Source organism: Carassius auratus, chromosome 35 (assembly GCF_003368295.1).
Source record: "Carassius auratus strain Wakin chromosome 35, ASM336829v1, whole genome shotgun sequence".
Classification (NCBI taxonomy): domain Eukaryota; kingdom Metazoa; phylum Chordata; class Actinopteri; order Cypriniformes; family Cyprinidae; genus Carassius; species Carassius auratus.
The window spans coordinates 11,183,659-11,210,406 of NC_039277.1; the positions used below are offsets into that span (position 1 = coordinate 11,183,659).

The 26,748-nt window shown below is 35.8% G+C and overlaps 1 protein-coding gene across 1 annotated transcript in view; it reads right to left on the minus strand.

Annotated features, from left to right (window-relative positions):
- LOC113054382 (seizure protein 6-like) overlaps positions 1–26,748 on the minus strand; it is a 32,529-nt gene that overhangs the window by 2,716 nt on the left and 3,065 nt on the right. Inside the window, exons 2-10 of the mRNA XM_026219904.1 lie at positions 14,755–15,294; positions 13,468–13,595; positions 8,897–9,089; positions 5,956–6,141; positions 5,600–5,768; positions 4,620–4,786; positions 3,653–3,847; positions 2,690–2,828; positions 154–350 (exon numbers count right to left, since the gene is read on the minus strand). Of these exons, the coding sequence (XP_026075689.1) occupies positions 154–350; positions 2,690–2,828; positions 3,653–3,847; positions 4,620–4,786; positions 5,600–5,768; positions 5,956–6,141; positions 8,897–9,089; positions 13,468–13,595; positions 14,755–15,294 (1,914 nt within the window). The remainder of the gene's footprint in view (positions 1–153; positions 351–2,689; positions 2,829–3,652; positions 3,848–4,619; positions 4,787–5,599; positions 5,769–5,955; positions 6,142–8,896; positions 9,090–13,467; positions 13,596–14,754; positions 15,295–26,748) is intronic.

Consider the following 26,748-nt stretch of genomic DNA (forward strand, 5'->3'; position numbering starts at 1 on the left):
CCTTCTGCTTGTTACGACACTGGGGGCTCAATAGACATGTCAATAACTGATCCTTAATGTACTAATGTTCACCGTAAAAGGCCTACCGTATACATAGAAATAAAACAAAGAAGAATGTAAAGTTGATCAGCAGATTCTCATAATGCCACTTACCAAAAAAATGCACTACAAAGCCATTGTTGTATCCGTACATGTTGGAGGCTGGATCAGATTGAAACTGGATGGTCACATCAGCTGTAGAGGTGTAGAGTCTAAATCGAGCAAGGACACCGCTGTACTGGCCCAGGATGTTGGCTGTGAGGTCATCACCATCATAAAAGGTCAGCAGGTCATTCTTCCCCAGACGAAGACTGATAATACAACACGAATGAATGCACACCATTAATGTAGCTCAGGTTGTAGCTCTCACCATATTGTCATATTGCATTGACATATTATTATGATAATAATATATTATAATGATTGTCTTTTGAACGTACAGTTGCAGAATGAAACTCCATGTGAATATGTTTTTATTTAAATAGTTTTTTAAAAAGTGATTTAAATATTAAACATTAATGTTTAAATTATTAATATATTTGGCATTCCACTAAAAAAAAGAAAATCATACAAGCCTAAAGCAAAAGAAGGATAAATTATAACAGAAAATTCATTTTTAGGTGAACTGTTTCATTAATTTAGAGGAATGGTGGCATTCTAACATAAGAAGCGGTCACACCAGCAGCCACATTTATTCCCAGATGGTTTGCTGATGTCATTCCACAATTCATCTTGATTTCCAAACCAAAATGAGTAATGCAAGGGAAAAACTAATTACATAGCCTAGGCAGAATTTTACACAACAGTATCCACGCTGAGAATCAATCTTGTTTTCCATTCTGTCATCCTAAATGGCAGTATAGGACAGTGTTTAGATTCCCTCATCTATCGGGAGGCTGCATTTACCTCTTCAACGGGGAAGTGACATTTTGCAAAGAAATTTGATTTATTTATTGTAATGTTGGAAAGCAGAGAGGCAGAACCCTCGGGGCGTCATACGGCTGTCAGCCCTTTGGGTTCTGATGTTTGGAAAGGTCACAGATGAGCTGTGTTAATATTCACAGCCTGACAAAAGACGGGTGTACAATGAGAGTTTACAGAGTTAAATGCACATGTACATCCTGATGATCAGCTGAGACGGACGGAGATATTTCTTTTCTTCTTCTACCAAATAGAATCATTGTTACAGCCTTGTCTTTCAGGTCTGTGTGTGTGTGTGTGTGTGTGTGTGTGTGCTTGTTTGGGGTATGTTTGGAAGACAGTATTGTGCAGAAGCTAGTAAAGCTGAACTAATGATGCATGCTGGGACACAGAGGCTCTGGGTGCAGAGATAATGTCACACTCAGCCTCAGAAAGAGTCGATGACTGTGGTGGACCAGTGGCTTCTAAAAAGGGCAGAATGTCAGAGCAATAAAAAATACTTAATTTTTTCTTCTTAATAATAAGTAAAATAGAGTAGGTTGGTTTTAAAATGCCACAGTCTCTATTTACAAAAACTTTTTGTCTGGTCAAACAATCTCTTTAGATTATGCCAAACCTATCCATCACACATAAACTTTCTTAATCCCAATATATCCTAAAACCCAAAGATACCATCACAAAACTGCTAATACTGCACCAAAATTCACCAGTAAGTCCACAAACTAATTTATACCACCACAAAACCCAACAAAAATCTTCTATAACACCCAAAATCTATTTGTACCACCCTAATCCCTATTCATATACCACAAACCTCACCAATAACACTATAAAACCCACTTGTATCACTCTAGACCAACATATACTACCCAAAACCAATTAATACCACAATAATTCCCACTCATTCCATCACAAGCCCACCAATGGCTCCATAAAACCCATTCATATAATTCCAAACCTACATATAACACCCAAAATCCTCACTCATACCTGTACATCACAAAACCCACCAGTAACACTACAGATAGCACCCACATCAATCCAAACCTACCTATACCACCCCAAATCAATTCACACCACCACAAAACCTACAAATAACTCCATAAATTCCATCTATGCCATCAAAAACCAATTCATACCAACCCAATCCACCAATAATTACTCAAAACCCATCCATATCACCTATCTATAACCACCCAAACCAATTCATACCACCCTTCTATTACCAACCCACACAACTCCAACCTCGCCCCAAAATGCCCCAAATTTATTTGTTTAAAAATAAATAAAAAATTATTTTCCTTTATGTTTCCCTCAGATCTTTGCTACTTATGAAATATGCTACAATCAAACATCAATATAATAGAGTGCACATCCCATAGTGGGTCACAAAGATATTGAAGAAGCTCCATTGTTTTGAAGTAACATGTGCAGGTGTGACCCCATCCAGGTGTTCAGCCTGGCACAGGTACGAGTGCTCATTAGCGCTATGTGTTAATAAGTCCGTGGGTTCCACTCCATATCTGTGCTAAATCAATTAATCAGTCATTATACACACTGTTCCTCTGTAATTGGAAGGCAGTGAACTGTACTGAATGCTAGAGAAATTAAAGCATTCTCATTAGAGGAAAAAAGCTAAACACACACACTTAGCTACACAAAGACAGTCCTAAAATATAACCATCTATCCTTTTTGTCCACACACATACATATAGGTTCAGATACTCACACCTGAACATCCAGCATAAATCTCTTGTCCTCCTCCACATGTAGACCCCAGATACAATCCTGGCCTTTGTCATATGCTTCAGGCCAGTTTGGAGAAAGCACCACACCTGCTGAATCCGTTATTTCTCCACTGCACACCGCTGTAAAATAAACAAATGGTGCATTCATGTCCTCCTGCGAAGTTAGTATAAATGATACAATGTCAGGTGCTTTTAAATCAGTTTGGAAGACTGTGAATCCGGTGTGTTTTTGCATTTTGCGTATTGTGTAGACACTATAAATTTGGATCTTGATATATTGTAATTATATTGTAAAATGTTGATTTTGTGCATGCAACTAATATTTATTACAAATTAAAAATAAAAACATATTTTTTAACAAATTTGCCATTAATGCAGATGTTGCATCTGACTTGTTTTCTCACTGACACACCCCCAACTCAGATTTTTCAAATGAAATTACGACTTTGTGGTGACGATCATGGGTGTTCAATTTGTAAAATGAATATTTTCAATTAATATTGGACAAATTAAAATTCTGTCCTCATTCACATGCCCTCATGTTATTTCCAACCTATATTACTTATTTTCCTCTTCGCAACAAAAAAGAAGATATTTTAACAATACAATACAAACAATATTTTAGCCCACTAACTTTCATCATAGGGACAAAAATATAAACTAAAAATTAAAATGCAGAGACATTCTTCAAAATGTTAAAAAGAAGAAAAAGTCTTAAAAGTTTGGAACGACTTGAAGAGAGTGAAATTGTTTTTCATATTTGGGTGAAAAAAGAGTCAAATAGGTTTTCATATTGACTTCAAACGGCATGTAAAAAATAAATAAATAAATAAATAAATATATATATATATATATATATATATATATTTGAAAATACATGAGGTAAGGTTTTAGACTATAATTCAATCAGCACGCTGAAAGAGACATCACACACACAAAATCACCTCGACAGGCTGGTTCTGTCTCATTCCATTGTGGATTTTCCTCATTTATGCACTCTAAAATAACAGCGCCCTGCTCCAGTGTATAACCCGGCTCACAGGTGAACTCCACCACAGAACCAACTCCAAACGCAGGATCACTTGTGGAAAAATTTCCATTCTTCACAAATGGCTCATAACAGCTGCCCTGAGCAAATGCTGTAAAACATGCAGAATAATAAAAAAACAAAAAACAAAAACTCACAGTTAAAGGGATAGTTTTCCAAAAAAATTAAGTTCTGCCATAATTTATTCACCCTCATGCTGCTCCAAACTTGTATGAGTTTTTTTTTCTATTGCTGAACACAAAAGAAGATATTTTGATGTTGGTAACCAGACTGTTGCTGGTAGCCTTTGACAGCATTGGGAAAAAAAATAAGTCAATGGTGATCAGATACTGTTAAGTTATGTAAATTCTACTTTTTTTGTTCAGCAGAAAAAATAAACTCAGGTTTGGAACAACCTGAGTGTGTAAAAAAAAACATTTTTGGGTAACCTATACCTTTAACATTTATAAAATATTTAAAAGAAAATACAACAATATAACATTGTTCATATTATTTATCCCATAAACAGTTTACATTTAGATGTATACACTTGGCTTTAATCCAAAGTGACAAAATAAAATCAAGCTACTCATTATATAAGTTCTTGCATTCTTTAGCAATCTAGTATTTCTAGTGTTATTTCAGTAGATGTTTGTCATACTCCTTGGTGATGGTGAACCTGTTACTCTATAAATATACCCTGTAATCTTTTGTCTCTAGGTAACGTCTATTGCATCTGGCCCTCTCTGCTTTTCTTCAGTTGATGTAACAGATTTGTTCAGGCCTTAAAGCGAACTAATTAGAGGCAGAAGTGAACAAGGTTTTTTGCTAAATTACTGGAAGACATGGGTTCATGTTCAGGAAATACAGAAGGGTCCTTGTACCGTCATATCGAATGGCAGCTCCAGTGCATGTGCCCGTCTCATCACTGGTGAATTCCACAAACAGATGCCTGCCGGTGCTGGTGACCCCCTCAGTGGGCAGATACTCGACTTCATATGAGTCATACAGGGGCGGAGAGTCAATGTTACTCCCATCCTTTATGAGGAGCCTGAAAACAAACAAAAGAAAGTCAGCATCACTAAATTGAAAATGTTTCAACAGATTTTTATTTTTATTTTTTTTTATAAAAAAAGTAAAACAAGGTATAAAGATGTCACTGGGGCAGTACCTTTACAATAGGTACTAATATGTACCATTTAGTTACTAATATTTACTTTTAAGGTATTAGTGTAATATGTATCTTTTAGGGGTATATAATATAGAGTTCAAAAGAGTACCTTTTGTAAAGAGACCACCGCAATGACAGCTTTTGTGTGTATGAACAATTTTTTCTTTTTTTAAGTTGAAAATAGGCCTGATAATACTTTGTACATACTGTTCAAAAGTTGGGATTTGAATTAAGTCTTTTAATGCTCACCAAGGCTGCATTTAAAAAAAATAAAAAATACAGTAAAAACAGTCATATAAAATATTTTTATCATTTAAAATAAGAGATTTCTATTTAATATATTTAAAAATTTGATGACAAAGCTGAATTATCAGCAGCCATTAATCTTGTCGTCAGTGTCACATGATACTTCAGAAATCTTTCTAATATGCTGATTTGGTGCTCAAGAAACATTTCTTACTATTATAAATGTTTTGACCAGTTGTGCTGCTTAATATTTTTGTGGAAACCATGACACATTTTTCTAGGATTTTTGTTCAAATATAAAGTTCAACAGTTGACAAAGGTTTTACTGTCACTTTTTATCAATTTAATGCATCTGGTTTCATCTGTTAACCCACTAAAAATGGTTTCACTTTAATGGAATTTTGGAGATTTTTGGAGATTATTAAGTAAAAAACAGAAAGCACATGCCTGTCATCATCCTCAGCCAGGGCAACTTTCTCAAAGTGAACATGGAGCCGATGGCCCTCAGGGGCCTCCAGTACCCAGTGACATGTCAGATTGCTGCTGTAATTTCCTGGAAATCCCGGCGAGATGATACGACCCTGAGTGGCATTTCTCATCATCCCCCCACAAACAACTGGGCATGAAAGACAAAAAGTTTCATTTTCATTATGCATGGCATAGATTTCCAACAGACTGCCAAAAACTAATGAGACTAATGAAAAGGAATAACATTTAAATGAAACCAAAGTCATAATTTTTGACGTGTATAGCAATTTTGAAGCAACACATACAGGCGTAGTATTAGCTTGTCCTTCTCATACCTTGACACCTGGGCTCTCTGCCACTCCAATATGGTGTGGTGGCATTTCGGCATGTGAGAGAGGAGGGGCCCTGGAGCTGATAGCCAATCAGACAGGAGAAATAGGCCACGCCCTCCACCTGAAGACCAGTGACTGATACTTCACCATTTTCAGGGGCCAGCAGGGATGCACAACTCAGAGCAAAGGCTGAAGAGAGAAAGAAAGAGAAACGGAATATATGGTATATATTTGAAAATGACTATTATTTTTTAAATTATGTTGGGTGATGCTTGTGGCATAGAAATTAGACATTTATCTGCAGGGGTGGAGGCTGCAGATAAATGTCTAATTTCTATGCCACAAGCATCACCCAACATAATTTAAAAAATAATAGTCATTTTCAAATATATACCATATATTCCGTTTCTCTTTCTTTCTCTCTCAAGAAAGGATTTGGATCTGTCTATGATGATGGATGGGTCTGATAACCTGAACACTCAACACATTTACAGTATGAAGTAAAGTGACTATTAGAGCTATATATGTCTTGTCTTTAAAAAAAAAAAATTATGTTTATGCTTAAAACAAGAAAAAATATATAATCTTGTTTGCCAGTTTAATTAAGTTTATTTTTCTTATTATTTTTCTTGTTTTTCATTTTTCTGAAAACAAGACTTAATATCCCATGTCATTTCCCTTCTTCAAGTATGTGCATCTTGATTTAACAAGACAAATAAAGATTTTTGTTGTTGAAGTGTTGAAGGTGGCAGAATTTGTTTGTTAGAAACAGACAGACACTGAAAACATAGCTGCCTCAATGTAAGCAGAAGATCTGTAACCTTTAACTTCTTATCCAGCAATTATATTTAATGGCATTTTTATCTGAAGCACCTTACAATGCATTTAAGGCACATTTTATCACTATTTGTGGTCCCTGGAAACTGAACCTTTGATCTTAGTGCTGCTACGAGTGCAGTTGAACCATAGGAAAACAGAAAAGAGAAAACAGACCGAAAGCAGATGCTTAAATCTGACCCAGACTTCCTTTATCTGTCACTAAACCAATCAGGTGCAGGTTAAATGCAGAAGCAACATTTAATGTCCAGTTGGTCTCACCAGCTGTGAATAACTGACCCTGCTGTCTCTGTTTCCATGGTGATTAATGTTCCTTAATGACCAGTTGTTTAGTTTTTACTAACAATGACTAAGTTCAAGCACAGCAGGGCAGATTCACTGCTTGGGGGTTAAGGGCTACAGATATCAGGGTTTTTTGTAACACTTATCCAATCTGTCTATCTGATGAAAAAGAGCCACTTACTAAGTGCAGAAGCATATAATCAAAAACATATTCTTTTTTTCTTGAAAAAATCTTAAGTGTCTTAAAAGTGAAAGCGAAGCAATAAGTCAAGATTATTTAATAAACTGATTTCCACTTTAATAATATATATATATATATATATATATATATATATATATATATATATATATATATATTGTTAAAGTATATATATATATATATATATATATATATTAATTATCAAAACTGGTTTGATCAGTAAATACTATTTATTTATTTTATATTTGCAGGTTTTTGCTTGGAATATCTGCATTCTGGTGTGACCATTAATTGTTTCATTCATCTAGTTGTTATGAGTAAAATACTAGCAGAACAGCATCATATCACGGCGAGGTCATCATATAGCGAATGGTTCATTAATTTGACTGCGTTTGAGAGTGTATCAGAGCTCTTCATGGCCTCTGAGCTGCATCTCTCTCCCTTAATAGCATTTATTGAGCCCTTACCATTTGAACAGAGCATTTAACCCCAGCGCATAAATATCAATAGAGCACAGTGATGCATTATAGTTCTTTCTCATTTAATCTCTCTCTGGGACAAGCGCTATTGATCTCTATTTAGCGGCAGGAGTGCTATTCATGTGTGCTTCAATTGCATTTCAACTCGGCAGGCTTTTGGCCAGTAACTTCATCTCTGGTGGCTGCCAAGTCCAGAGGATGCTGGGATTTCGAGAGGGAGGTCATGTGAGCATAAAAATGTATAAAATGATTTGATATCATGTATAGTCTATATATAGTTTTTTGTTTTTTAAGAACTGAATACTTTTTTCAAAAAATACACATTACATTGATCAAAAGTGGCAGGAAAGACATAATGTTCTTGAGCACCAAATCAGCATATCAGAATGATTTCTGAAAGATCATGTGAGACTGAAGACTGGAGTAATGAATAAAAAATCCATCACAGGGATAAATTCCATTTTAAAATATTAAAATAGAAAACAGTTATTTTAAATTATAACAATATTTCACATTAATTATTTACTGTATTTTTGGACAAACAAATGCAGCCTTGGTAAGCAAAAGAAGAAAAAGCTTTAGAACGTTATGTGTAGCAACACACACACACATTAGGGATTCTGATTAACTACATATACAGTTCAAAAGTATGTAAGACCTGTTTTTTCTTTTATATTTGTATGTCTTGCTGACAGTGATGTCTCTGAGTGCTGCCCATGTAACAATCCTGTCTCTCTGAATGGGCTGTCTGCCTGAAAATAAAAAACAAATTCTAGTTTGATTTCTTTTCCCATGTAGACACACACACACACACACACATACACACACACACACACGCACACACACACACACACACACACACACACACATCCAAACAGACAGATGCTGTCTGCCTCCTCTGGAAAACAACCTCAACATGTTTACACTGTGGAGTACCATCAGTATCAAACCCCTCAAGGACTTTAGCATGAGCGATGATGTTTTATTCTTCAGGCTTATTTCCATGACATTATTCTAGAAACCAATTCAGTACTAATATTTGTTTATAATTCTGTAAACCAGACTTTTGCAAATTACAACTACAGCAAATTGTTTTTTTCCCTCTTATTATATAGGCAAAACATAACACAAAACAGTTGGATGGTACCTCTATACCGCAGAAGTAATAAGCCAGGCTGAGCGGGCCATTCACTGCTGAACTGCACTGAGATCTGGTTGCTAGAGCTCCGCAGCACCAGACCCCTGGACAACACTGAGTTGTTGGCAAGTATTGAAACCACAGGTCCACCTAGATCCTCCAGAACTGCCTCCATCCCGTCATCCAAACTCGCGTTCAGCACCTAGAGCACAAAGGCAGAATCGGATCAAAACATAGGCCTACATGACTGCATCCGTATAAATATCTATTAAGATCAGCTCAACTGAATGTGTGTTTTGGGTGCACTTCATTGGGTCCAGAATATGAATTTGTGTGTGGAGGTTCCTCTGATCGGTTTTGTTGCATGTGCCCCTGAGATAAGCATAGCGACCAGCGTTGTGTGAAGTGTTCAGCTAACCAGCTGTATCAGAGCTGATACTGATACACACTGATATGTTTTTATGGCTGTGAGAGCAGCACAGGTGCTACAGTTTTCTTGTTGAATTAAATATATTTAACTTAATGCTCATTGAGAATTTGTAACAAGCATACATTTGGAAAAAAAATAGAAGTTTCTTGGAAATGCCATCAACAGAACAGAAATAAAACATCAGAATTAAATTCACTTATTCCAAAAGGTTATTAAAATAACTTCTAATAATTCCCACATATATTTAAGTACAGAATAAAAAAAATAATAATAATAAATGTGTTTTATTCATTCATTCATACATTCATTCAAACATGATTCAGGAACCACACTGGTCAATATTTACAATATTTATCCTACTACACTTGTCGTGCTGTATGTTTCTGGTTCACTAAAAAGAATCGGCTCAACATAAGAAATTCATTCTGCAGGGAACTGGACTACACTGACTGCTGTACAGGTGCGTCTCAATAAATTAGAATGTTGTGGAAAAGTTCATTCATTTCAGTATTTCAACTCAAATTGTGTAACTTGTGTATTAAAATAAATCCAATGCACACAGACTGAAGTAGTTTAAGTCTTTGGTTCTTTTAATTGTGACGATATTGGCTCACATTTAACAAAAACCCACTAAATCTCAACAAATTACAAATACTTCATAAAACCAATAAAAAAATGAATGAATTGTTGGCCTTCTGGAAAGTATGTTTATTTACTGTACATGTACTCAATACTTGGTATGGGCTCCTTGTGCTTTAATTACTGGCGTGGCATGGAGGTGATCAGTTTGTGGCACTGCTGAGGTGGTATGGAAGCCCAGGTTTCTTTGACAGTGGTCTTCAGCTCATCTGCATTTTTTGGTCTCTTGTTTCTAAGACCATTTTGAAGGCTCAGGAAACCTTTGCAGGTGTTTTGAGTTGATTAGCTGATTGGCATGTCGCCATATTCGAATTGTTTTCCAGTTCCTAAGTCTAATGAGGACAAATTGCAGGTAATTTTGATACTAGTGACAAAATGTAATTCTCTTTGCCATTACTGCGTTGAAAACAAAACAGTATAAAATTCCATTAATATACGACTTCATTCCATAATTTCCTTCTATGGTAGTTAGCTTAAAAACCAAGAGATATTTGCAAAAAAAATTATGCTAGACCCATAGAGTTTACACAGACCTTCTTTACTTGTAAATTAAGCCTCATAAAATAATAATTTGAAAGAGGGTGAAGGAGCTGATGACCTGTAGAAAAGACTGAATAGATTTGAATACATGCATGATAAGTTTAGCTTCATATTTCCAGTGCTTTTTCTTTTTTCTTTCTGTTGTGATTTGTCAGTCTCATACTGAGAGGAATAACCATCCCCAACACTCCTTTGCTTTACATCTCCCTGCATTTTATGACACATACCGGAGCCAAGGTGAAATTAATATCAGCTGACAGCAATCTCTTCAACTGAGACCTTGACTGAAAAACTCATTTCGGATGTCGTGGCAAGACCCAGAAACTGTGCTCAGGTTCAAGCGACCTCTTTCTGTGAATATTAGCTTATGTGCTCTGCTATAATTTGAGCTTTTTAAACTCAAATGCCAACTGAACAAGCACAAAAGCCTTAATTTCGATAAACTAGGTTTGAAGGTGCGTCATCAGATGTTTGGTTGATGCTTCCTGACCCCTGAGCTGGGTAGGGTTAGCAGGGCAGCGCATGTGGAATAATATGAGCGCTGTCATGGTCAACAGGTCAACAAGCAATTAAAATGAAACAATGTTGAGAATCTTAATGATTTTTGGCCTTTCACGGGACCTTTGAGGACTCCAACAGACCAGTTTGTGGAAAGTTAATGAGGGTCTAGCCGACAGAGCACTGGACCTTGGAGAGATGGCACTGTGAATACAAGGTACCTCTAATTATAGCACAACTGAAACTCCAGTTTCTCTACTATACACTGTCAACCCATTCATCAGCGCACAAGCATTGATTAGATCAAGAGCTTCTCACAATTAACAGACCTTCTATGAAAGAATATATATTAAGGAGGGAGAGTTTTGAGGGAAGCTGACTCATATACTTCAGCATCTATTCCTCAAATCACTGCAAATGGCCGCAAATCCCCACTACCTTAGTCTCATAAAAGATAATGCTTGATGGCTAATCAGCAAAAGGAGCACAAACTGAGCTAGAATTGTCACTTAAAACAATTCTAAAAAAAAAACACAGAGGCTCTTAATATGGATTTGAAAATACACTGCAAAGTTCTGAATTCTGTGAGTAATACTTTAGAAAAAGAAATGAGGAATGTTTTTAGTATTGTTATGGTTAAGGCCAATTACTTGATTGAATTAATAATGATGACATGTCCATGAACGTCTGTGTAAAGTAATTTTTGTCCATAACCTCTGAATTTTAACATTTATTTCTTTAAGAATTTATTTCATCATTTTACAGTGAAAGTGCATCTCTCTTTTTTTGCCAGATATGGGCATAATGGTTTTGCATTTCACTTCTTCTGATTTTGGAACCCACAACTGTTAGCTGTCCAGCTCTTTAACCACTACTACACCACCCACCTGTCACACTATAACAACAGAATACCTGCAGTTATAGACATTTTAACCTCTAACTAGTCACTGTAGAAAACACAACTCTAGAACTCTGAGGAATCTGCAAAGATAAACATAATTTACAAAGAAATATGCAGCCAGTGTGCCTTTAGCATCCCATTCCAGAGCAAGCACGTATTAAAATCACTGGCTTTAAATTGGCCACTTGGCTATTTGAGAATTACAAATACCAGGAAAGAGCAGTTATTTTTAAGAAGTTTTGTTTTTGCAAGACATAAAAAAAGCAAACAGATGGTCTAAAAATTTGTAGGATGTGTTTGTGATCAATTCAGTACATTAAACTTTTATACTCACTATAAAATCCTCAAACATAAAACCTCTTCAGCATTTTCATAATTGGCCTCAACTCAGTAAGATCAATATGCATTACAAATGAAAAAGTTTTGACTTCAGACATATATGAGAAATGTCAGATGTTGATGTGATTATTTCAAGAAACTACCATTACTCAGAAAACCGAATTCACCAAAGCACAGAGATCAACTTGAAGTCAAAATCCTGATGAAGCCATCACATCTAAAATGTTCAGAAAATCAAGTGAATGTCACATGTATGATTGAGCACAGAACAGAGCCTCTCTCCTCCAACATATCTACTGTAGGGCTTTTTAGATAGAATTTTGTTTCATTTGATACGCCAGTTGTGCTGCAGACAAACACACTGATACGTGAACATGACGGTCCTCCTGGAACTCCACACGGAAACTTTCACAACTTCAGACTGGAGGCCACTATAAATGACTGAAAAAGAATTGGCAGCATCTGTCAGCAAACTTTTCTGTGCAATGTTCTGTCTCCTCGCAATCAGTTTTTAAAGGCACTTCTCTCTCTTTCGATCAATCAAAAATTAGAGTGCAGTGCATTCAATCGAACCATATCGAGTTGACGGCTGACAGGAAAAATAACAAGTTCCACCTGAATGCATGAAACGCAGAATAGACAGTGTCTGCTCTAAATGAACGGTTTGTTCTCTCTTAGCTTGAGTAATAATAAAAAAAACATCTTGTAAATACTCTTTGCAGTTAATGATTTATTCTAAGAACTATTTAGAAAAGTGACTAGTTCTCTTTAGTTCATAATCAAACTAGTTTATCATTCTGCGATTTGAAGCAGTCACTGATATCATTGATATTTTTTCCTTTACTGAATAATTTAACTATGCTGTTTCTTCATTTTATTTTATTTTTTGTATTGTATTGTATTTCCTACATTATTGGCACACATTCAAGCATTGTTCCTCTATCTATAGCAGTGGCCTGTATGCAGTTGTCAGGCTTGTCAGTTCATACTTGCCATTTAGGAAAATTCATTCAGTTATGCAGAAAGCTCAGAAGAGAATATCTTATCATACTGAGCCTGTAGGGACAGGCTGAGACTTTTTTTAATTTCTATATACACTTGAAATTAAATTTCAATGTAAAGTGTAGAGGAGAGGGAAATGACACTCTGTTGTCCTTGAGAGACAAAGATGTGCCACAGAGAGGCTTCTCCTAATTTGCATACGATAACCGTGTTAGATGAAAAAGTACTGACCTGAATCTCAACACCGTAACCCAGATATACAGTAACCAGGCAGGTGCAATGAATGTGGGAATCAAATGAGACATCCAGGGGGAACTCAATATAACCCTCGGCGTCTGTGAAGTTCATATCGCAGTGAGCTGGAAAAAGAAAGACAGAGAGAGAGAGAGAAAAGGGCACCATTCTGAAGTCACCCCTTTTACAGCTGTTTTATGTTTGGTTGGCTGTGCAATAATCCTCCATTAGCTCTGAGGCATGTGCATTGTCGTAGAGATCAACAACATCCATATCCATCTATCTTTCATCTATATCTAGCCATATACATCTGTAGCTGTCCATATCCATCTATAGCCATATTTCCTCTGTATCTAGCTATGTATGGTATATCCATCCATATCTATTATCTATCGATGTTCATATATATCTACATCCATATCTATAACTAGTTATACATATCTGTCAATTCATATATAATCATACCTATTAATTTCCATATCTATCCATATTCATCTATATTCACCTATCTATATCCATCTGTTTCTATCCATTTCCATTTATATCATATCTCTATATATCCAAATATCCATCTCTATCTATCTATATCTATATCTCTCTATCCATTTGCATCTATATCTTCCAGATCTAGCATCCATAGATAGGCTTTTCTATCTATAACTATCTATATCTAAAATCCATATCTATCCATATTCATATATATCCTTCCAAGTCCTCATATGTCCAACCATATCTATATCCATATTTATCTACCTGTCCAAATCCATCTATGTCCTCTTTGTCTAGCCATCCATATCTATTCATATCCATATATACACATTCATATACAACTGGATATCTGTCTATAATTGTTATACATGTCTGTCCATCAATATCTATCCTTTTTCATCTATCCATATCATTTATATCCATCCATATCTACCCATATCCATCTATATCATATCTATCCATACCCATTTGTATCATCTGTATCTATCCATATCTATCTATCCATCTATATCCATCTATATCCTTCATATCTTGCCATATTTATCCATATATTTATCTATATCTACCATCTACCATTCATATCCATCCATAACTATTTATTCATATCCATCTATATCTATCAATGTCCTCATATATCCATCCATATCTATTCATATCTAGCATCCATATCAATCCATATTAATTTTCCATCCATATTCATCTATCACCATCCATATCTATTATTAATATCCATCTATGTCCTTCCATCTCTATCCATATCCATTTCAATCTGTTTTAATGTTCTCTTTACTGTACCTGGAGATGTCTCAGAGGAATATCCTGGTGTGGTTTTCCTCTCCGGCCTCGGTGATTCTTTCTTAGGTGAAGTTGACAGAGACAGTGGTGGCAAAGTGCTTTCCTTGTCAAAGGATTTCTTTATTGTTGTGTTTTGACCTGTGACTGTGGGAGAGCTTATTGGAATGGAGGGGTTTGTGAGAGGCTGAGAGGTGACTACCATCTTCTCTGATGTTCTACTATGGCTTTTGCTGGGTCTTCTTTGTTCCACAGGTTTTGCCCCATCCTTCTGAGGCTCCAGTGAATGTTTAGTGTTAGATGTAGAAGTGGGGACTGTTGGCATGGTGTGCGTTGCCTCTTTAAAAAACTGCTGATCTCCCTGAAAGCTCTTGGTTAGCAGAGCTGAGTGGAGTTTGAGCAGTCTTAGGTTGGGGAGGATTGGTACTGCATCTGTTGTGAGCTGCTGGACGTCGGTTGGTGGCTCCTGTTTGCCGGTGAAAGGGTCAAACTCTCTTTCTGATTCTGACTCTCCTCCATTCCGAGTTTGTTCAGTTCCATCCTCTGCAAAATCCAAAGAGATTGAAAATTAATACTTAACAAACCTAATCTTGTCTAAGAGACTAAGTGATTTTTAAACTGGCCTATACAGATCCCCATGGGGGCCATTGAGAGAGAGAGAGAGAGAAGTCATACAAAAGTCATTGTACAAAAGTTTTGTAATGCTATTTGAATATTCAATGTTTTAACATATTAAGGTAATGCTTCCCTGCAAATTAATTATTTGTAGCTTAGGAGTGACACAAAAAGTTCAATAATATTGTTGTGATCTTCAGTGCTGAAATACAGCAGAATCTTTCAGGGAAAAGAAAGCATAAGGCAATTACAGCACGTCTTTCATCTCAAGATTAACACTCCTCACTAGACAGCAGAGCTCTCAGAAGGGTTCAGAGAAAAGAGAGAGAGAGAGAAAGAAAGAGAGAGATGGAAAATGACAGCCGATACTAGGCCTGAAAGTCTCAACAAATGTTTATGATTAGAAACAAACTGTAATCAGAAAGACAGGCCTTATTTGCCACTGAGAGGAAGTGAGTCATTCGAGCATCTCATTCAGACACAAAGATTTTTAAAAGCATGTTTGATAAAAAATATAAAAGTCCATTTTGATCAAAAACAGTCATTATGAAAATGTCAGAGACTGTTGTTGACCGTTCTTTGACTTTTAAAAGCGTCAAACCATTCCGATTGCATGCGCTCGCTCAGATTTCAAACTAAATTATTTTAATCTTTGATAATTAAGTTGCATGATGTAAAAATAAATAAATAAATAAATAAATTTACCTTCAAAAGATCGAGTCTAGATTGAGAAATTCTGTCATTTACTAACCTATGTCTTTCAAAACTAGAATTACCTTTTTTTATGTGGAATATGAAAGTTATTATCAAAATGTCAAATCTGTTCTCCAGGGAAAATGCTTGATGATCACTGACTTGGAAGCCTAGCTGTAATAAACAGTGTGTGTGTGTTGATATATATATATATATATATATATATATATATATATACAGTTTTGTTCAAAATAATAGCAGTACAATGTGACTAACCAGAATAATCAAGGTTTTTAGTATATTTTTTATTGCTACGTGGCAAACAAGTTACCAGTAGGTTCAGTAGATTGTCAGAAAACAAACAAGACCCAGCATTCATGATATGCACGCTCTTAAGGCTGTGCAATTGGGCAATTAGTTGAAAGGGGTGTGTTCAAAAAAATAGCAGTGTCTACCTTTGACTGTACAAACTCAAAACTATTTTGTACAAACATTTTTTTTTTCTGGGATTTAGCAATCCTGTGAATCACTAAACTAATATTTAGTTGTATGACCACAGTTTTTTAAAACTGCTTGACATCTGTGTGGCATGGAGTCAACCAACTTGTGGCACCTCTCAGCTGTTATTCCACTCCATGATTCTTTAACAACATTCCACAATTCATTCACATTTCTTGGTTTTGCTTCAGAAACAGCATTTTTGATATCACCCCACAAGTTCTCAATTGGATTAAGGTCCGGGGATTGGGCTGGCCACTCCATAACATTAATTTTGTTGGTTTGGAACCAAGACTTTGCCCGTTTACTAGTGTGTTTTGGGTCATTGTCTTGTTGAAACAACCATTTCAAGGGCATGTCCTCTTCAGCATAGGGCAACATGACCTCTTCAAGTATTTTAACATATGCAAACTGATCCATGATCCCTGGTATGCGATAAATAGGCCCACCACCATAGTAGGAGAAACATGCCCATATCATGATGCTTGCACCTCCATGCTTCACTGTCTTCACTGTGTACTGTGGCTTGAATTCAGAGTTTGGGGGTCGTCTCACAAACTGCCTGTGGCCCTTGGACCCAAAAAGAACAATTTTACTCTCATCAGTCCACAAAATGTTCCTCCATTTCTCTTTAGGCCAGTTGATGTGTTCTTTGGCAAATTGTAACCTCTTCTGCACATGCCTTTTTTTTAACAGAGGGACTTTGCGGGGGATTCTTGAAAATAGATTAGCTTCACACAGACGTCTTCTAACTGTCACAGTACTTACAGGTAACTCCAGACTGTCTTTGATCATCCTGGAGGTGATCATTGGCTGAGCCTTTGCCATTCTGGTTATTCTTCTATCCATTTTGATGGTTGTCTTCCGTTTTCTTCCACGTCTCTCTGGTTTTGCTCTCCATTTTAAGGCATTGGAGATCATTTTAGCTGAACAGCCTATCATTTTTTGCACCTCTTTATAGGTTTTCCCCTCTCTAATCAACTTTTTAATCAAAGTACGCTGTTCTTCTGAACAATGTCTTGAACGACCCATTTTCCTCAGCTTTCAAATGCATGTTCAACAAGTGTTGGCTTCATCCTTAAATAGGGGCCACCTGATTCACACCTGTTTCTTCACAAAATTGATGACCTCAGTGACTGAATGCCACACTGCTATTTTTTTGAACACACCCCTTTCAACTAATTCAACTAATTGCCCAATTGCACAGCCTTAAGAGCGTGCATATCATGAATGCTGGGTCTCATTTGTTTTCTGAGAATCTACTGAACCTACTGGTAACTTGTTTGCCACGTAGCAATAAAAAAATATACGAAAAACCTTGATTATTCTGGTTAGTCACATTGTACTGCTATTATTTTGAACAATACTGTATATATATATATATATATATATATATATATATATATATATATATATATATATATATATATATATATATATATATATATATATATATAATATATATATAATTTATTATTATTTTGTCACACTTTTTAAGCCAGTGACTACAACAAAAGCTATTGAACATTTTCACCACTACTGCATATGTTGGCATCTGTCTTTTCTTATTTAGATATTTGTTACATTTCACTGAGGTGTGAAGGAAATTCTTTTGTTTTTCTACTCATGTGATATAGCTGTGCTGAAAACAACATCTGGAGTTGAGTTTAATCTTTCAGAAAGTGCATGAAGACAGAAAATCATATGGATTTGGTAAGTAAATCCAGATATGACAAATATAAAAAAAATTTAGTCTACCTACCGCTTTTAAAGTGTTTTGTGACGACCAGAGACAATCATCAAGGTTAATTTTGCCTTCATAGTACGTCCTATACATCTCATGAATGGCTTCAAAATAAATCTCTGAGAAGACTCTGAACCCCAGAGGAGCAGATACCTCTGAGACCTACTATTGTTTCTGCATTCAAACAGCCTGAGATCTCGAGTGTGTTTTTACTCCCTAATTAGGGAACTATATGACAGTGTGTTCTAATGTAGCTTGGTGACACAGTGAAGACAGTAAGAGATAAAAAGAACATCACTGACACAGACTGTAAATGGCAGACGAAAAAGGGATCAGAGATTTAGAGACAACTTTTGGAGACTAGCACAAAGTTAAACTCTCAGCAGGAGCTATGGATCTGCTTTTGTATTGGATCAGCCTGTAGTACGGTGCCAGTGAACTCTGGTGGAAGGCAGAATGAAGATAATCAGTAGTGGATTGTAACTGTTTTGTTGGCATGAAAATGTTCTGGTACTATAAGGTCAGAAAGCTGAAACCTCCATTGGGTGAATTTAAAATATCTGCATGTTTTATTGCTTTGTATACATGTTTTAATCTTTATCCAGTCATCACTAATTGCTATAATTGGTCCATTAAACCAGCTACAAGGAAAGAAACAAATATGCTGTTTGCATGCCATTAATACTGATAAATAAATGAACTGAAAATACACATTTGAGAGTCCAACTAGCTGAAAACTAGCTTGGCCAAGCTGTGAGACCAGTTTAACTTACTAAGACTGGATTTAGCCAGCTTTATTTCAGCAGAGTAGCATGAACTAGACATCCTATGCTGGTGGACATTTGTACTACAACATCTGACAGCAGAAAGCATTACTGTCACTGACAGCCATTCAAAATATAATTGTGAATTATATGACCAGTGTTGTGATCGTTAATGCAAACAAAAATAACCTAAAACTATTAAAAATAGAATAAATAAATACATGTGTTAATTGAAATGAGAAAATCATAGAAACCGTATACAAATATAACATGTATGCTTATAAAACTGAAATTAAATAGACTAAAGTGTTAAAATGACTAAAATGAAATACATTTTTAGTTTAAAAATAATTGTACTATTTTTTAAACATTAAACAAAAACAGCTTAATAACTATTCAAAATATTAATAAATAATATTATAGTAAATAAGTAATAGAAAAATGTGATTAAACATTTTACGAAGAACATATAAATAATAATATTTCACTGATATTTTATATTAAATATTATATTTTTATTGTGGCCACATTATGTAAAATAAATATAAAAAAGGCATTGGATAGGCCTAAAAATGTAACATTAAAAAAACTTACTCTCATCAATATTATTGAATGAGTAAATCTATATTTAATAAACATTATACATTGTATAATCTTAGCTTTATCAGATTAGCTGGTGTTGTTTCCATAAGATAGCAAATATTAAAAAGTAAAAAAATATTCTGACATTAAAGCAATACAATCTTTTGTTTACAAACACATCTGCTGCTAACTGCAATTAAAATGCTACGGTTTCTCCAAGAGCATAAATCACACAGTAAATCTGGGTGCATAAACTGGATTCTTTCCTCACATTGTTTAGAGGCTCACAAACGTGTCCTGCTTTCATCCCATAATCTCTTTCCAATAAATGATAAACAGATCTAAAGCCTTAAAAAAGCTGTAAATCAAGCACTGACCTCACAATCTCTCTCCTATTAAGAACACATAGAGCACATGTCACTCCAGAGTGAATCCCATTTATCAAGATGACACTTTCTGTAATAGAAGTGTGATCAGATCATTCCAGTGGCAATAAACAGCCGCCTCGCAAAGCCACACAATGTCAGACCTTTCAGTCAGATTAAACCTGAAGCTGTAGACAGTCATTAATCTCTAAAAGAGACAATTCAACCGTATTTTTATAGACTAATCCCAGTGCACTTCTGCAAATAAATACCACCTTTAAGGGCACAAAACAGCCCATATAATTTTGAACTTTCCTTAGCCACATACATTATAGTATATTTCAGATAGCTCCTCCCTTAAACGGCATGTAAAAGCAAATTAAAAAGTGTGGTTGGTCACTTTACATGTCAGTTAAGGCAGCCTAGAGTCAAGCTACTCAAGTCTTTCACATATCCAGCATGTTTCTTCCAGCCTGTGAAAATCCCACAGAGACACGTAGAGAGCGCTGAGGTATTTAAATAGTCTGAAATTGCTTTTATTCGGTTTGGCAGGCAGGTGTCAGAGTGCAGAGTGCTGCAGGTCAACATGTCAAAAAACATAAACGGCCAAAACAAAGGTCCTACCTGCCCAACAGACATCAGTATGAACTACAAATATTAGAGCTGACACTGATGGATGAAGCTCAGTTCTTAAAAAGATAGAGTCTTGCTCCCAGAATGGATACAGTGACCCTGAGTTTCAAAAATGGATCTTTACAGATGAGAACAAACCACTGAACTGACAAAACCAAATCGATTTTGGACAGGGACGAACCAAACCCTGTTCCACAATGCAATGCACTGTACAATGCACAAATTTTTTCTACACGAAAATTATATATATTTATTTACTGAGAGGCTACACTGTCATGTCTCATTAAGGCTACCTACGTTTACACTACTTGAAAATAGAGACTTTCAAAAATGCTGCAGACCCCATTTTAGTTTGAAAACTTATGGGGTTGTGTTTCAGCGTAACCGGACCAAAACAGACTTTTGAAAATGATGCCGTGGCTGCCAACATTCGCTCTGCGTTTCCCTGATGACTGTTTAAACAATAACACCATGCACGCTTATTGTTGTATCTGTATAAAAGGTCATGTGACATGTGTTTTCAGTTGTTAAGTGTGGATGGAAATCGTTTCTGAAACAAAGTGAAAACGCAAGATACTTTTTTTTTTTTTTTTTTTTTTTACAAGTTTGCATTTTATAACAACAACTTTTGGGCAGCAGGAAGAGAAAGTAAAAGTTGACTAAGTGCTAAACAAAGTAAAGCATAGTTGAGTAGGTGTTAGTGAACTGCATGTATAATTTACTGAGCTCATACATTAGCAACTCTTCTCTGACACACGCCTTAGCCATGTGGAAAAAGTGTTGTTATACTGGAACGCGCATGATTTAATTGTTGGCAGCTTGTGGAATATATTAAAGTGTGGACGTTCAGACAGCTTTCCACCCACATGGAGGAGAGGTCGCTGCATTTCTGTCCTGATGAAACCATTTACATTTTGTTGACCTCAAAATAAAGGCTGTTGCATTATGAGTTTGTTATTAACATCGTTTTAGTTATGCTGCTTCCTGCACAGTCATTGCGCCCTAAGATGAATGACGGCTGTTAAAGAAAAAGTTAAATAAGATACACGGGGAATTGTGCATACAGTACATATGAATTCATGAAAAAAAAATAAAAAATCAACTTTTTTTATTTAATTTTTTAAAATATACATGATAGAATTGTAATATTATATTTATTTTTGCTTTATTGTGTCATCTTAAGTGTTTGAAGACATTGCAGGGCATTCCAAATGAACAAATTGAGCGAACACTGCATAGGGACAATGAGAATCGAAACACAGCTACAGACAATAAACTTCTGGGGTTTACTGAAAAAAAACAACTGATTTCATCAAAGAGACAACAAACAAAACCATTTTCTGTGTTCTAGTATCCCTGCAGTTTCTGGATTTCACCTGAGCTGTGTTTGAACTTAGCGTCATATCTGTTCAAATCAAGTTCTATGATTAATACAGCATCGCTACATGTTCGATATGAAAGGGAAATACACAGAGATGAAAAACTCTAGTGTTTTCAAACAGCTCTAGACTCCTGTAGGTTTAGTGAAGCCAATTTTTCAGGAGGTTATCCCATGACAGTTTGCATAGAAGGAGGGTGAGAACATGGCCAAGGAATAATAATGATCTTATTTGGCCATCCATTTCCTGAAGCTTGCTGTAAATCCAGAGGAAATTTGTTATAAGATCAGAAATAATCTGGGTTTCTAAGTAAGTGTTTGATTTGTTATTCCCCTTTCCATTTTTGTATCTCTCTCTATCCCTACCTTTCTCTGTCTTTGTTTTCCTAGGCTTAAAAGTGTCACTTTCTCCCATTTCTTTACAGTGCAATCTGTGCAGTGAGATTTAAACAAAGCATTGTGGGTAATAAAACAAAGCAGATTTAGAAAATCACTATAGGAAAGATTTGATTTTATAAACTTTATATTAGATTGTTTTAGTTTTTAGGGTGATTCGAGCCAAAGAATAAACATTTGTTAGATTTTTGTACTCATTTGAAATATAAACGTAATTCATTCGGAAGAAGCATCTCTGACCTGCAAATTTGCTTGAAGACCGCAGGTTTACAGAATTGCAGGAAAGCATTGAACAGCCTGTAATATTATAAATAACAGCTCACATATAGCTTAAAAAAGGAAAAGTCTTCTGTTTCTTTAATTTAAATTTTAAAATTAATTCTAGGTGATTTTAGATTTTCCCTGTACAAGAGGGAAGAAGAGTTACACAGATCTTTATTTATCTTTCTAAAACACACGCAAATGTGCAAATACTCAAATCTCATAGGCAGCCTCACTAAGACACTTTCATTCTGCACCAAACTCTTCAGAAAACACTTGATCAGAGTGACAGGAGAGAGAGATAGAAAGCATAATTCATGCTATTTGGAAGAACAAAGGCCTGTGAGGAAATGACAGCTTGTCAGAAAAAATAAACCCATGGAAGTGAAGCGAAAACAACACAAGACATAAAGCTAACAAACAGAGTAAACAGTAAACAGTAAACAGTAAGTAAACAGACACTGGTTTATCTGTGTGTGCATGCATATGCCTTTTTACTTCTGCTTAAATTTTTTTATATATCTTGGAGTAAATTAATATGCAATATATGAGTGAGGTGAGATGCATGTGCACATGCATCTCATCTGCTGGGATTTACAATTTGAAATACAATGTGAAAAAGAAAATCCTGGTATCCTGCTCTCTTATTTTGTATGCTTCTCTCTTCTGAGACTACAGTCCTGATAGACATCTGTGATTGACAGACAGGTTTTATTGCAGAGGAAAGGTCAAGGTTACTAAAATTTTAGAGAGAGAGAAGGAGGCTGATTAGATGCTCCGTGATGAGCTCAGAAATCTCCCAGAAGCCTTTGCTCAATATCCACCCGTCTCCCATCAACCCAGAGCATAACATCAAGAAGGAAAATGTCTGAAGTGAATATCCTTATAAAAATACAAGCCTACATAGGTTACATAATTATATTTCATACTTAATTACACTGCCAGTCAAAGTTTTGGAATAATTATGATTTTTAATATTTTTAAAATTTCCTTTAATGCTCACGAAGGCTGCACTGGAGGTTGCAGTAAAACATAAATATTTAGAAAATGATTATAATTTGAAATAACTTAATTGTTTCCTGTTGTAAAATATTTTAAAATGTAATTTATTCCTGTGATGGCAAAGCAGTTTTTTCATCAGCCATAACTCCAGTCTTCAGTGTCACATGATCTATTAGAAATCCTTTTACATCATTCAGTTTACACGTTAGAAAACATTTTCTGATTCTTATCAATGTTGAAAATACTTGTGCCGCTTTATATGCGTATTCGACATTGTGTGATGTAGCATATCTAAAAACATTCTGCATCAAAAATCGCAATTTTTATATAGATATGTACTGTATATGCAAACAATTTCATTTATTTATCCTAAAGAATTTTACGAGAAACGCCTGTGACAGCAAGTCATGGATTGACAGAAAGAAAGGAAGAAAGAGAAAGGCGTGATGCTAATTATGTAGAATGTATTCCCCTTGTGTCTTGTTAACTTCTCAAGTTTTGCACGGTTTATTTGGAAGCTCCTGTTGGTGCCACTTCTCTAGCAGATTACCATGGAAACAACTTTTAGATACGTCCCACTGGATATATTCAATTTATGCAGTGAATGATGAGTAGTGAATATACAGGTTTTTCCCAGGCTGTCTGTCTGGGTCAACACAGAGGATTTTTTTAAGTGTATGAATATGTAACAGGGTGAGAGATGTTGCTCAGCTCGACCTGGAGGAATACACTGATGCTGGGGAACAGAGCAGCGAGACGTGCACTGTATAAAACTGACTTCTTAACACCAAGGATTGTTTCACAAACATCTAAACCTCTAAACATCACTTGAGAGTGTCTAGACTTGACCTGCATGCACTGTTCATAAACTACATTTCACAATCGAGAAACACATTGTTTCTTCCGAGGTCAGATGGTCTTAAGTGAAATAAAAATGGTTTCAAGTGTGAAAAACACTTGCTCAGTTCATGAGTACCATATAAGTGGGGAAGTTGTGGCCTAGTGGTTAGAGTTTGTCTCCTAACCCTAAGGTTCTGGGTTTGAGTCTACCATGACTGAGGTGCCCTTGAGCAAGGCATTGAACCCCCAACTGCTCCCTTGGCACCGGAGCATAAATGGCTGCCCACTGCTCCAGGTGTGTGTGTGTGGGATGAGTTAAATCTCTTCTAAAACAGGTTTTTCATCTCTGTTTTGGAAGAGAGGGACAGATCTTTTGGAATGGCAGATCCAGAGAAACATCTCCCAGACCAACAGAAGAGGTGTAAAGTCCAACTGTGGCTTCGTCAACCTGTCAAATCACTTCAAATGTAAAGCACACAACACCTAAGCAACCTCACAAACAGCAGCTAATCACACACTGCTTTAGCCAAGTTCCTCATTAACTGGACTAATTACTGCAATTAAATGGGCATAATTACTTTTAACACAGAAATCTCTTAACATCTCAGATGGCCCCCCCTTTTATTGTATTTAGTGTAAGAACTTTCAGAGCCAAAGATAGTGTTGAACCAATTAAAGGGGCCAGGAATAGTAAGCCACTTAATGAGTAGAATAAAGGGACTGGAAGTCTCAGTTTTCTCAAAACAGTAAGATCTGCCCTAATTGGCCAGCTTAAGAAAAAGTTGAGATTTACTTGGTTTTTATCACTTGACCTGATAAACATATAACATACTTTTTACATATTCCCAAGCTGCTAGAACAACACTTCAGAAGATAGTCTTTGTTTTTTTCAAAGCAATTTCGAGCTTCATGCAATCAGATCTAAAAGTAATTCAAGTTTGAGGCACTTACAATGATAACAACAACAACAAAAGCAATCGGCTATCTGTGCCTCTAAAGGACTAAATAAAAGTCTCAAACGGAATAATATCAATCATTTATTACAGCACGACAGATAGCTGCTGATGCAGAATTCAAATGCTTTAGACATTGATCGCAGCATCAGTTTCAAATACAGTGCCATTTCAAACCTAGTATCAGAAGGATGCCAGGAAACGTTTGAGTCTTTGATGGACCTGCATCTTCTGCTCTGACCCTGCCAAAACACAGAGCCTCTTATTTGACAAATGAGCTCAAGGGATCTGCAGACACCAATTCCCTGTCACTTTATTTAAATAGCAGTTGTGTAACCTGATAACATCAGATAATTCATTTACAGAATATTACAACATAGATATCCACTTACAGTTTTAACAAACACAACATCACTACATGCTCATGATAAAAGCAAATATTAATTAAATGCAATGCATTTAAATAAAAACACAAACTCAAGAGATGTCATCTTCAATCTTCAAATCACTTAAATTATGCTCATAAGTCTCGTATAACTACCTTTGGTTAATGACTGACCATGAATAGAGTAGTAGTAACAGATCAAAGAGCACAGCTGCTTTTCATTGCTAAATAAGTTTGTTTTTTCTGTTTTCGTTAGATTCCATTAGAGTACTCTCCAAAACAACTTCATAGAGATCATTGTCAAATTTCTTCAAATAAAAAAGGAAAATGAAAAACAAGCATTTAAAATGCAGCACTTTTTAACTTTTATGAAGAGAGTGAAATCAGAACACAGTTTATAACCTTCATAAAAAATAAAATAAATATAAAATCCTTATTTCGTGTCAGCACATGTTAAGACGTATCCTGCTCTGCATTCTGAATCAGAGGCTGAGGAAACCATCAGGATACTAAATAATGAAATGTCAGACATAATAAGAGGGGGATTACGCGGCCAGTGGACTTGTGGCTTTTTAAAAGTCAGAATATCAGCTTTTAATCTTCCTCTTAAATATACCAATTTTATGGTTGTATGGCTGCAGGTGCCTGGCATGTAAAGAGCCTCAGCCTTGCGCTTTCAAAAGGATCAGTGGGTATTGATGCCCAGGAAGTCGATGTTGCCACCCTCTAGGCTGATTTGAAAACACTTGAAATCAATACATGATCCATCACAGCGTGCCGGTTAAAGTGTTTTAAATGCTATTTTGATACAAAAGGAAATGTGTGTGGCAGACTTTAAGGGCTTAACATGATAATAACACAGATAAGAAGCTACGATAAATGGTTTCA